This window comes from Belonocnema kinseyi, chromosome 5 (genome assembly GCF_010883055.1).
Source record: "Belonocnema kinseyi isolate 2016_QV_RU_SX_M_011 chromosome 5, B_treatae_v1, whole genome shotgun sequence".
Classification (NCBI taxonomy): domain Eukaryota; kingdom Metazoa; phylum Arthropoda; class Insecta; order Hymenoptera; family Cynipidae; genus Belonocnema; species Belonocnema kinseyi.
The window spans coordinates 92,058,205-92,072,168 of NC_046661.1; the positions used below are offsets into that span (position 1 = coordinate 92,058,205).

The 13,964-nt window shown below is 23.6% G+C and overlaps 1 protein-coding gene across 1 annotated transcript; it reads left to right on the forward strand.

The window, feature by feature from the left end:
* Window positions 1-2,147: 2,147 nt before the first annotated feature.
* On the forward strand, window positions 2,148-12,432 carry LOC117173069. The gene is made up of 3 exons (XM_033361447.1): window positions 2,148-2,213; window positions 8,381-8,527; window positions 11,798-12,432. The coding sequence occupies exons 2-3, from the start codon at window positions 8,413-8,415 to the stop codon at window positions 12,256-12,258; spliced, it is 576 nt and encodes a 191-aa protein (XP_033217338.1). The 5' UTR covers window positions 2,148-2,213; window positions 8,381-8,412; the 3' UTR covers window positions 12,259-12,432.
* Window positions 12,433-13,964: the final 1,532 nt, after the last annotated feature.

The window sequence follows — 13,964 nt, forward strand, 5'->3', positions numbered from 1 at the left end:
TTTAACTAAACTTACATTCGTAGGCATTTCATCAAATTCTTTTGAATGCCATATTTATTGTTTTAAACATTCTAAATTAATTTCAAACTTTCTGAATATAATGAATTTGTTCATATTTTTAAATTATTTTTAGTTGACCTGATTGCTTTTTAAATTTAGCTTATTGTTTTATGAATTTCATCGAGTTCTTCTCAATTCACTTAAAATTCCTCTAATTTCACTCAAATTCAGCTGGAATAAATGGATTCGTTCAATTAAAAAAAATGAATTCTGTTGGAGTTCTTTTGAATAGTTTTGTAGTCATTAGTCACATTTTTGGTTGGAAATCAGAAGGGTTTCAAAGATTTTAAGGTATTTGAGAATATTTTTTGGAATCCTGACTTCTTATTAATTTACCCTCAATTCCTTTAAATTCTTTGGAATTCTCTTGAATTTTTAAATTCACTATAATTCTTCTACATTTACTGAATTTCACTGATTTCAGTCAATTTAATTTAATTTTCAAAATTTTTTATTTAATTTATTTTGAAGTCTGTTAACCTCACCTTGAATTCTTGTGCATTTCATCAAATCTTTTTGAATGCCCTTGAATTTTTCTGGGCTTATTTTTAAAATATTGAATACTATGAATTTTTTTCACATTTAAAAATTTTTTTCAATTTATTTTAATTTTTATCTCTCACGCCGCAGTTTTTTTCGAATGCCCAAAAAAATCTCAAAACTGGAGCAAAATCGGTTAATATTTAGGGGTGGCGCCAAGATTATGAAGTTTCCCATTGATTTAATATGGAAAAAATCAGCTTTTGTAAATCTGATATTTAAACGCGACAATATATTACAAATAATTATGTGTTTCAATATATTTTTTAGCATTCGACAGAGAATAAGAATCAATCATAAATTTTGGGGATGAATAATTTTAAGCCACTCTTATGGGTCCCCATAGAAAACCCCATAAGTTACAAATTTACGCAATATTGCGGTTTATTGACGCTTTTAAAAAGTTTAGGCAAATAAATAATCATTAATCGTTCATTTAAGAACAAGTAGTTTGTAAAATATTAACTGATATTAAATTGTTTAAACAATTTTAATTTGTATAGACATTTGTTTTTTTTCTCAGTTAAATCGCGAAATGAAAGTATTTTCTAAACTTTATGAGTTATTTAATCAATGAAATTTGTTTAAAGAATTTCACAATTATTTAATTAATAAGTATTTGTTCAGGTATATACTTTACATTAAAAAGCTGGAGAATGGGAATTTATGGTCTTTGCGCCACTCCTAAGTGTTAACCGATTTCGCTCAAATTTTGAATTTTTTTTTTTGACATTCGAACAAAACTAGAGAGGGGGGGGGGGGGGGGGGGGGGGGTGAGAGCAGAGCAATTCGAAAAGTGAAAAACAATGGCTACCCTAACTTAAATATTTATCAAGAAATATAATTAATATGAAAAGTAATTTTTCTTATTGCATAAACATGAAACAATAAATCAAATTTTTTAATTATTTGTTTGCCCTTATGTATTTCCGAGCTATACACTGTTTAATTTTCATTTATGCGAAATTGGATTTTACTTATGAAACATTCTTTTTGAATAAAATTATAATATCAAATAATTAATAATATAAATAAATAAAATATAAATATTATAATCAATTATTTTATCATTTTAAATATAAATATTAATATTGAGTAAATATTTAATGATATTATTTAAATAAATAATAACTTTGGACCTGGAAAGGTAAGGGTCGTTGGCTGTTGACTCAATTCGAGTGCGCCCTCTTGGACTTCCCCAATCAATGTAAAATACCTAATTAATTAAGAATTTAGAGAAAACGTTTGGGAGTGATTCTAAACTGTAATTTTTGGTGTAATCTATAGCAGAGATCAAAAATTTGCAAGAGCAGTATATGACCCTCAATAAACTATTAACCATTCCAGAATTGCCGGATGACCCTTTGTTCCAGGACAGGTCAAAATTATGACTGTCGTACCTTTTCTGAGGGTTTACCACCCACTTGAATGCACCTACTACTTAAGGAAAATTCACTCCTAAATTCTGATTGGGGAAGATAATGACTTGAAAGTTTACTCAAAAGACAACCTTTTTCAATATTTCCGGAGGGGCTTGACTTCTTAAGAATCAGTTCCTCATATTCTAGTGCAGAAGCAGGTGCATGTCTCTCCAAAAATTTAATTTTTCCCACGTAAGTTGTTTTTCTAAATATATTTCAAATCAGTGGTTCTGGAGCCCTCGGGGGCAGCCCCCCACCCTCGAAAAAGCGACCAGGGATATTTGTGAAATTACTATTATTATCAAAATAATAATAATAATAATAATTGAAGTATTTGTGAAATCTTAATATATCCGAAATCTTTGAGATCTTTCTAAAATCTTTAAAATGTTTGAGAACATAATTGTTTTTTTTTAATCTTCCTAAAATTTTTAGAAACATTTGCGAAATCTGATTTAAATATTTGAAATCTTTTTAAAATTGTTTTAAAATCTTATAATCTTCGCCGAAATCTGTGCTTAATATCTGAAATCTTTCTGAAATATTTAGTAAGTTATTGAAATATTTGAAGAACCTTTGAAATCTATCTGAAATTTTTGCGAAATATTTAGAAAATCTTTTGAATATTTTTAAAATATTGAATGATATTTGCGAAATTATTGAAATCTTTGTGAAATAATTAAAGTATTTGTGAAATCTTTTTTAAAATTTCCGAAACTTTTCCGAAATCTTTGGAAAATCATTGTAATCTTTCTAAAGTGTTTGCGAAATGTTTTAAATATTTCTTAATATTTGTGAAATTATTTAAATAATTGGGAAATCATTGATATATTTGTGAAATCTTATAAATCTATTCGAAATATGTGCTAAATGTTTGAAATCTTTGTGAAATCTTGGGTAAATTACTGAAATATTTTTGGAATCTTTGAAATCTATCTAAAATCTTTGAGAAATATTTGGGTAATCATTGAAATATTTGTGAAATCTTTGGAACTTTTTGCGAAATTTTTAATGACATTTGCGAAATTATTGAAATCTTTGGTAAATATTATTGAAATATTTGTGGAATGTTTTAAATCAATCTAAAATATTTGAAAAATATTTGGGTTATCGTTGAAATATTTGTGAAATATTTTATGATTTCTGAGGAATTATATCTTAATCTTCAAAAATCAATCTTAATGTTTGTGAAATAATTGAAGTATTTGTGAAATCTTTTTTAAAATATCCGAAATATTTGCTCATATTTGTAAAATTATTTTAATCTTTGAGAAATCATTAAAATCTTCATAAAATCTTATATATCTATCCGAAATCTGTGTTAAATATTAAAGTTTGTAATCTATCTAAAATCTTTGCGAAATATTTGGAAAATCATTGAAATATTTGTAAAATCTTTGAAACTCTTTGCGGAATATTTGCTAATATTTGTGAAATTATTAAATCTTTTTGGAATCCTAGGGAAATCATTGAAATCTTTGTGCACTTTAAAATCAATCTGAATTTTTTGTGAAAATATAGAAATTTTCGCGAAATCTTTAAAATTTATCAAAAATCTTTGTGAAATCTCTTAAATCGATCCGAAATATTTGCGAAATTATTAAAAACTTTGGGAAATCTTTGGTAAATTATTATTGAAATCTTTGAAATCTATCTAAATTGCTTGAAAAATATTTGGGAAATCATTGAAATCTTTGCGAAATATTTGATACTTGTGAAATAATTTTAATCTTTATGAAACGTTTCAAATCTTTGAAACCAGCGAAATATTAAAAATATTTTTGAAATATCTGATAATATTTGTGAAATCTTTTAAATCGATCCGAAATATTTTCAAAATCTTTAGAATATCTTTGGAAGTCTTTTGAAAATATTTTTAATATTTTATATCTATCTGAAATCTTTACAAAAAAGTTGAAATCTTTATAAGATATCCTATAAATCTATCCAAAATATGTATTGAATTTTTAAAATCATTAGAAAATAATTTAAATCTTATTTAAATCTTTTAAATACATCGGAAATCTTTTGCAAAACCTTCAAAGTTTTCGCGACATCTTTTGGAAATTATTCAAATCTTCGTGAAATTTATTTAATCTAGCTGAAATTTGTGCGAATTTTTTTAAATCTTTATGAAATCATTCTAATTTCTTTGCGAAATATTTGACAAATATTTGATATGTTTGGTAATATTTGTGAAATCTTTGAAAATATTTGCAAAATATTTAAAATATTTTTGAAATACTTGCTGATATTTATAAAATTATTGAAATTGTTGTGGGAAATCATTGGAACCTTTGTGCACTTTAAAATCAATCTAAATTTTATGTGGAAAAATTAAAATTGTTGTGAAATCTTTTAAATCTATCCAAAATCTGTGCGAAATATTTTAAATCTTCGAAATCCTTAGAAGATGATTGAAATCTTATTGAAATCTCTTAAATCGATCCAAAATATTAGCGAAATTATCGAAAACTTTAGGAAATCATTGAAATCTTTGCGAACTCTGAAATTTATTTGAAATTTTTCTGAAATAAGTCAAATCTTTGTGCAATCTCTTAAACCTATCCATAATCTTTGCAAAATATTTTTAGATTGATTTGAAACCTTTGTGGAATCTTGGGGAAAGCTTTGTGAAATATTTGAAAAATTATTGTAATTTTTCTGAAATTTTCAAAATCTATCAGAAATTTTTGCTAAATATTTAAAGTATTTGGAAAATCATATAAGAAATTTGAAATCTTCGAAATATTTGGCAATATTTGTAGAATTTGTGAACTCTTTGACAAAATGAATTTTATACTCCATTAATTATTGATTAATCATTATTATTATATATTCATTGTTAATTAATTATTTATGATTCATGTTAAATTTTGATATAGTATAATATTATTATATTATGTACAAATTGTGCCATTTAATATTATAAGTCTATGTCTCTACCCGCACCAAGAAAAAAAAACTCCGTCGCTTCTGTTTCAAATATAGTTTTATTTTTTGTTTTACTCTTATTAAAAAAAAAAACTATAGAATAATCAGCCACGTGCTACGCGCGAATGCACTTTTTCAATTTGAGCAAAAAATATTTTTTAACAGAAAATCAGAATTTCTAATAAATACTTTAAAAGAAAAAAAAACAATTTTCCTGACATTTCTGAGAAAATTCAAAAAGTTTTTTGAAGATTTCAGGATTGTTAAATTAAAATTTAAATGGAAAAGTTAATTCACAACAAAATGTTAGAATTTTCAACCATAAAAGATGAACTCCCAACGAAAAATATCATTTTTGATATTTCAACTAAAATTATTTTTATTTTAAATCAAGAACAGGTAAATTTATTTTTAAAAATGTCCAACAAATAGTGAAAATTCCAAGCTAAAAAAATATAATTTTCTACAAAATAGTTGAAATTTTAACCATAAAATATGAATTTTTAACCAAACACTTGAATTCTTAGCAAATTGTTAAAATTTGAATCCAAAAAGACGAAATTTCTAAAAAAAAAATTGAAATTTTCAGTACAAAATATGAATTTTCAACAAAAGGTTATTTTTGAACCAAATAATTTAAATTTTAACAAAATAGTTGAATCTTCAACCAAAAAAAATTAATTTTTAACCGTTTGCATTTCTATCCATTAAGGACTAACTGTTGTCCAAAGGAGAAGAATTTGCTACCAAATTATTACATTTTTAACCACAAAATAGTAATTTTTAATCAAACTTAACAATTTTTAAGGAAGTTGTTCATATTTCAAACCAAATTTGGAACAACAAACTTAATTTTCAACCAAACAGTTGAAGTTTATAGTAATAAAAGTAAATTTCGACAAAACCGTTGAATAAGAAATATGAACTGTGGATAAAAAAGTTTAAATTTCAACCAAATACTTAAATTTAGACCAAAAAGTTTATTCACAATCCAATAGTTGAATTTTTAAACAAAAGTTTTAACTCTCAACGAAAAATGTAATAGTAAACATTTCAATCAAAATATTTTTATTTTTAATCGAACACAGTTTCGAAAAATATTTGAATCCCGACCCTAAACAGATAAAATTTCCGAAAAACAAAAATATGAATTATCAACAAAAAAGAGTTCGTTTTTAACCAAATAGTAGAATTTTCATAAAATAAAATGAATTTTTGAACAAAAAATATCAACTTTTAAAAAACTAGTTACATTTTCAACCGATGTGATGAATTTTTAACTAAAATTAAGCTTTAACCAAAACTTTCAAATGATAATTAGATTTTTAATAAAATAGCTGAATTTTAAACTAAACTAATAAATTTACAAATAACAAAAATTAATTTTTAACAATTAAATTAGATTGCAACCAAATAGTCGAATCATCAGTCAGAAAATATTAGTTCTTAGCAAAAAATATCATAATTGATATTTCCAACAAAAAATTGTTATTCTAAATAAAAAAAAAATCAAATTTAAGCAATATAAATATTTTCTTAAAAGAAACTGTAACAGTTAATATTTATACCAAAAAATATTGCCATTTTAAATCTCAAATAGTTGAACTCAATAAAAAATGCGAATTTTCCATAAAAAAAGACGAATAATCATCAAAACTGTTAAATAAAATAAAATAATAATACATTTTTTTTCAAAAGCGAAAAGAAATAAAACTGTTAGTAAAAAGAGATAAATACATTTTTTTTCATAAGCGAAAAAAGTAATTTTTTGACCAAAAATTAATTTCCAACAAAATAGTTGAGTTTTAAACTGAATACCATACATTTTTAACAAAAAATGAAACATTTAAATTCCGAGTTTAAAAAATGTATATTTTCCGCGAAAACAAAAATTTCAGCAAGCTAGTTAAATTTTTCACCATACTGATGGATCTTCAGATAATAAATAATTTTTTAACAACGTAGTTCAGTTTTTGATAAAGTAGTTAAATTTTCAATCCAAAAGAATAATTTTCAATGGAAAAAGACGAAATTATAATAAAATATGTAAATTTTAAATTAACAATCTGAAATTTATTTAAAACTGATCAATTTTCAACAAAAAATTGATTTTTAAACAAAAAAATAGAATTTTCAAGAAAATAGTACAAATCTTTAACCAAGTAGTAAAATTTCGAACAAAAAAGTTTAATTCTAGTATAAGTTCTATAGTTTTATAAAAACTTTTGATTGCAATTAAAAATCTTTAAGTATTTTTATTATTTAACTAAACTTAAATTATTTTATTTTATATTTGTAAATTTGAACTGCAAACCATTTTCCAGATAAATTGTTTAAATTTAAATAATTTCAAAGCTATAATTTATCAAAACTCTTTGATTTTGAATTATTTGGGTGCTCTGTGAAATCTATCTAGATTTTTTGTGAAATAATTGAAATCTTGCTGACATCTATTATTGATATGTTTGTGAAATCTTTCGAATTGATCTGAAATATTTGGATATCTTTGAAATGTTGTATATTTATCTGAAATTGATCTGAACTGAAAAATTCAAATGGTCTAATTTTAAAATACTCCTTATTTAAAAATTTTAATTGTTTCATAGTAAGCATTAAAAAAATTAAAATTTCTACACTTTAAAACCCAAATAATACATTATTTAAATTATATAATAAAAAGACTAAAGATGACTTTTTTTTTAATTTGAAATTTTTAGCATCATATAGCAATGCGGTAATTCAGATACAATATTCCTGCATCGCGAAATGAGAATCCAGATCTAGATAATCTAAAATCTACACAATTCCAAAGAAAATTTATTTCTTTTTTATTATAAAAAAATTATTAAAAATAATTTAATATTCTTTCTTTTTTTACTCTTTTCACCAATTTAAAAATAACTTCTTTTCTTACGTACAAATATAAAATAGATATTAAGATATTTTACCGTTTTTTAATTTTACAATTAGATAATATATAGAAATTCATAATTTTTATTTAAATAAATGATTATATTAGAGACAAAAATAAATATTTTCAAACAAATTTTGCTGATTCGAAAAATCAAGTTATCAATCGATCTTACTTTTCAACCAAAGAAAATTTTGTTGTTTAAATAAATGGTTCTTTGTTCCAACAAAATTTTTTTAATTTTAAATTATTTTATTTATTTTCAATGATTTTTTAAACTCTGAAGTTATTTTCTGTTGAATACCTATAAATTGATTATTTTCATTATTATATTTCACAATTATATTCATTAACATTAATAATAATTAATATTTTTTAATTATAAAAATTTTCTAAATAATAAAATTTATCTTAAATCAACTGTTTCTCCAATTAAAAAAAAAATCTTTTTCTGATCGCTGTTTTTCGTTTTTTTTTATTGTATAAAAAAATAATATTCTAATTTGAATTTTAGCACAAAATAATGATGAAAACATAACTCTGAAAATGAAGAAATATCGAAATATCATTCGTAACCGCGAAGGAAAAATGCTTGCCTTGACAACTATCATAATTTTATTAGGCTTCTTGGCCGTGATGACAGAAGCAGCCCCACAAAATGGTAAATATATTCAATATTTATATTATATAAAATATTATTTTAAATAAATATAATACACGTTTTAAGATATGATGATAATATTAAATTTTTTATTAATATTACACCTCAAATTACAGAGTACCATCCAGGAGTACGAGGACAGCTAAAAAACTAGCGATGGAGAATATGCACTTACTTTTTGGAGGATATCTAAAAAAATTAGATAAAATCATTTTTAACTTTTTTGTTAAAAATTATATTAAATTCAAAATGAACAGAAAAATGTCCTTTTCAAAACAAGCACAAGAAATTTCAAAAACGTTTAACAGTTCGCAAATTATCAGAAAAAATATGGAGGCGTCCGCAAGTCTTTCTTAGTCACTGACTCATTTTTAACTAATTTTAGAACCAACAGTTGTATTTTTAACTTATAAACAACAAATTTCTAACCAAAAATGAAAAAGTGCAGTTTTTAGATCAAATTATTTTTCAACCTAAGAAAAACCGAATTTTCCCCAAAAAATAAAATTTTAAACCAAAAAGGTTTGAAAGTCATATGTAAGTGATGAACAGTAATTTGAAATCTTTTTTAGATAAAACTTTTTTTTTAATTTGTCTTTTTGATTTAAAAAATCATCTGTTTTAGTAGAAATGTTATCTTTCTTGGATAAAATTCAACTGTTTGCTTGAAAATTCATCAATTCTGTTGAAGTCATACTTTTTTAATAAAAATTCAAATGATTTGTTTGGAATTCAGCTGATTTGTTTCGAATTCAAGTATCTTCGTAAAAAATGTACTTCGTATTTAAAACTCATACCTTGATGTTGAGAAGCCAAAAAAATTCTTTTCTGAATGAAATTTCGACTCTTTTTTTTAAATTTGTGTTTTTATTTCAAAAATTTATTTATTTTTGTAGATAATGCATTTTTCTTATATAAAAATGCAACTGTTTGGTTAAAAATTCAACAAGTCAGTTATAAATGAATCCTATTTGGTTGAAAATTCAACTGCTTTTTGAAAATTCGTCTTTTCGGGTTGAAAATTCAAGTATCTCCATAGGAAATTTACTTCTTGTTTAAAACTTATAATGATAAAACGACAGACTAAAATCTTTTTGAATGAAAATTGAAACATATTTTTTTTTTAATTTGTCTTTTCGATTAAAAAACGTATCTGCTTTTGTATATTTTTAGTTGAAAATTCATCTGTTTGGTTAAAAGTTTAACTATTTTTGAAAACTTATTTTTTTTAAATTGAAAGTTCAATTGCAAATAAAGATATTTTACTGAAGAAAGAAAATAAATTTTACCTAAATTGTTCAACTTTCAAGCCAATGAAACAGATGCATTTTTACGCAACAAAAATGAAATTGCAAACCAAGAAAATTATTTTTTACCAAAAATGAAGAATTTTCAACTAAAAAAGATCAATCTAAAAAATGGAAAAGTTAGATTTTCAGTTAAAAAGTTAATTTCAAACAAAAAAAAAGGTTGTTCCTCTAAGGAGTTAAATTTTCAACCAAAGACATAAGCCTTCAATCAACAAAAAATTTTAACAATGTGGTTTATCTTTAACCCAAGTAGTTGAATTTTCAATTAAAAAATATAACTTTTCAACAATAGTTAGAATTTCAACCAATGAGATTAATTTTCAAATAAAAATATAAACCTTAAAGAAAAAAAAAGATTTCTTAACAAATCGAATCCACCAAATCATTCAAACAGAATATTTGAATACTCAAACAAAGCATAAATAATTTATTACCAAAATTTACGTTTTCATTTAAAAAATGATATTTTTCTACTAAATCAGATAAATTTTGAAATCAAAAAGATAAATAAAAAAAATTATTATTCAATTTTCTGTTAAAAAACATTTAAATTGACTTTTCACGATCAAATTATGAATTTTTAAACAAGAAATAAGTTTCTACGAAAAAAGTTGAATTTTTATTCCAAAAAGACGAATTTTTAACAGAAGAAAATGAATTTTTAACACAATTGTTGAATTCTCTACTAAATAGTTGCATTAAGATCCAAAAAAGATCAAAGTTCTCTTTATTTAGATGAATTGTTTTTCAGAAATATAGTTGAATTTTTTAACAAAAAATAAACTTCTGCAAACATACAAAAAATGAATTTTCAATCCATAAAGGCGATTTTTCTCAACCAAAAATGATAAAAATTCAACAAAATTATTGAATTCTCTACCAAATAGTAGCATTTTTAATTTAATCGAAGAAAGATGAAATTCGTACCCAAACAGATGAATTTTTAATAAAAATCAATACATTTTTTTTTAAGTTGAACTTTCACCCAACAAAAATTCAGTTTATTTTTCAACGCCAAAATATAAATTTTAAACAAAACCGAACATTTGCATTTTATCGAATAAAGATCCAGAAAAGATTTCAGTTTTTTGTTGACACCAAAATATTAAATTTAAACAAAAAGTTAAACTTTTTTAAACAACTAAATTTTCTTTTTTAATGTTGAATTTTCTACCAAATAGTTGCATTTTTATCCAAGAAAGATATAATTTCCGCTGAAGCAGGTGAATTTTAAAATGAACAAGACAACATTTTAACAAAGAGGTTGAATTTTCAACCGAACAATTGCATTTATATTCAAGAAAGATGAAATTTCTTCTTAATTAGATGAATTAAAAAAAAACTTTTAAAAAAATAATTAATTTTTGTCCAAAGAAGATTCCCATTCACTTTTCAATTCCAAAATAAGAATTGGAAACAATAAGTTAATTTTCCGATAAAAAGTCGAATTTTTAACCAAAAAGTATGACTTTTTAATAAGATTGTTAAATTTTCAATCAAAAGGTTGCATTCTTGTCGCAGTAAAATGAAAATTATAAAACAAGTTGATTTGGAAATCAAAAAGACTAATTTTCAGAAAAAATAGTTCTCATCGAAAAAAATGCATTTGCCTTTTCAGCAAGTAAATATGAATTTCAAAAAAAAGTTTAATGTCCTACGAAAAGAGTTGATTTTTTAACCCAAAAAAATAGTTGCATTATTTACTTTATCGAAGAAAGATGAAATTTTTACTAAAACAGATGAAATTTTAATAAAAAGGACATATTTTTTTAAGTTGAACTTTCACCCAGACAAGATTCAATTCGTTTTTAACGCCAAAATATAAATTTTAAACAAAAAATAAATTTACAGTGAAATAGTTAAATTTTCAAAACAGAAAATAATGCATCTAGTTTTTTAGATGTTCTCATACTCCTGGATGGTACTATAAATATATTTTTTAAATAATTTCTTTTTCAAGATTCAGACGCTGTTGAAAAAGCACTAATCGAAAAAGTCAGTTTTAAAGGAACTTCCAAGGCTGATAATGCAAATCTTTCGAGAAAAAATCGGCGTGTAAAAAGAGATTTTACAATGTTTTGCCTTTACATGCATACAGCTAAGTGTGAGCAGTTTTATTCCGATTTATTAGGGATTGGAGACAGAGCAAAACAGATTGATAAAACGCCTTTAAGGAGGTCTCGTTTAGATAGAATAAATTCAGGACGCAAGGCAAAATTAAATAGTATGATTGGTCAAATTAAAAATTGGCAAAAAGATAGAATGGTGGATCTGGAATTGTGTTTTGAGTGTGAGAAACATTTGAGGTCCTATAAGATGAACAATCCTCCCTCAATTAGGCCCGATTTTTATGACATCCCTATTCCGATACCAGAAAATTATCATGTAAACACAGTGGACGAATCTCGACTTTTCACGTAGAAATAATAATTCAAGTATTTTTGATTTGAAAAATCGTCCCCGGTAGCACTGAAATCGGATTTTGTATTTCTAGTTTCGAAAAATTTTGTTTTCCAAATTTCCTGATTTTTCAGGGACCAACTTAAAATTTTATCTGACCATTAATATTCAAAGAACAGCATTTTAATCTTTTATACAATTTTATATAAATTTTCATCCCAAAAGGATATGTTTTTAACAAAAGAGTTGAATTTCTGACACAAAAAAGATAACTTTTTAAGAAAATAATTCAATATTTTACCAAATGGTTCAATTTATTACCAAAATGTTCAATTTTCAAACACAAGGTGGAATTTTCAAACAAAAGTTATTTTAACCAAAAAGGGTTTTATTTTTAATCTGAAGAGAAAAATCTTCAGCTTGAATAGACGAATTGTGAATAAAATATTTCAATTTTCAAATAAGAAAATATTATTTTTTAATAAGACTTAAATTTTCAACAACAAAAATTAAATGTTCATTTTAATGGTATATGCAAACTTCAACCAAAAACCATTGATATTTTAACCAAAAGGAAACAAATTAATTTCACAAAAATTTAACTCTTAACAAAATAGTGGAATTTTTAACCAAATAGATGATTTTTCAAACAAATAATTAAATTTTTCACTTAGAAAGATCAATTTTCAAACAAGAAATGGAAAAGTTAAAATTTTTGTTTAAAAAATAGTTTTTAATAAAAAACGGAACTTTGAATAAAATAGTAAAATTTTCAACAAATAAAAAAAGATTGTTCAATTAAAGAAAAAAAAAAATAAGTAGGCGAAAATTGTTAGCCTCTAAAGCCAAAAGACGAATTTTCAGTAAAACAGAAAAATTTGAACCCGAAACAATGAATTTTCAACACAATAGTCAAGTTTTCAAACAGAATTTCCATTTAAAATGATTAACTTTTAACCAAATATTTAAATTTTCAACTAAAATGATGAATCTGTCATTTGAATCGTTTGATTGTGTGTTAAAAAAATATATTTTTCAACCAAAAAAAAAAGAAAATGAATTTTCGTCTAATATGGTGTAACCTTCAATAAAAAATTGTTTTTGAACAAATTGGTTCAACCTGCAACCAAGTAGATCAATTTTCAACCATATAAGGTTAATCGAAAAAAAAATAAATATTCAAAAACCAGGATCTTAATCCTATAACATTTTTAAGATACAATATTTCATAAGAATTAAACAATTTTTTAATAAAATTTAAACATTCTCAATTTCCTTAACATCCTTCACATTCTTCAAAAATATTCAAAGAGCCTTTCATAGAAATTCCTTGACTTTTGCAAGATTTTTTTTCAAATCTTTTTATCGACAGGCAAATAAATAAAAAAAATTCTAAAACTCATTACAATACCATTTTATAATATTTTATACATTAAATTGATATTTTTAAATATAATTATTCAAAACACATCTATTAAATTCGCTGTCTAATTATTAATTCATAATCCAGTTATAAAATTAAAACGTCAAAATTAAAATTGATTGATTTTTGTGCTACCGCGGACGAATTTCCGAATAAAAAAACTGAAAATATGAACATAGACTCCAAGGAATCAGAATTTTTGTTCATACGACCTTCTTCGAGCCAATGCTTCAATTTATGATATTTGAAAGGAATTTGGCGATCCAGATAGTATCTTTTTTACAAGGATTTTTATTGCAAAAAT

What these genes read in the sequence shown, in the direction of transcription:
- LOC117173069 (XM_033361447.1), top strand. Translation starts at nt 8,413, where the DNA reads ATGAAGAAATATCGAAATATCATTCGTAACCGCGAAGGAAAAATGCTT. An exon ending in AGAAGCAGCCCCACAAAATG is followed by an intron (nt 8,528 to 11,797) that starts GTAAATATATTC and finishes TTCTTTTTCAAG; the next exon opens with ATTCAGACGCTGTTGAAAAA.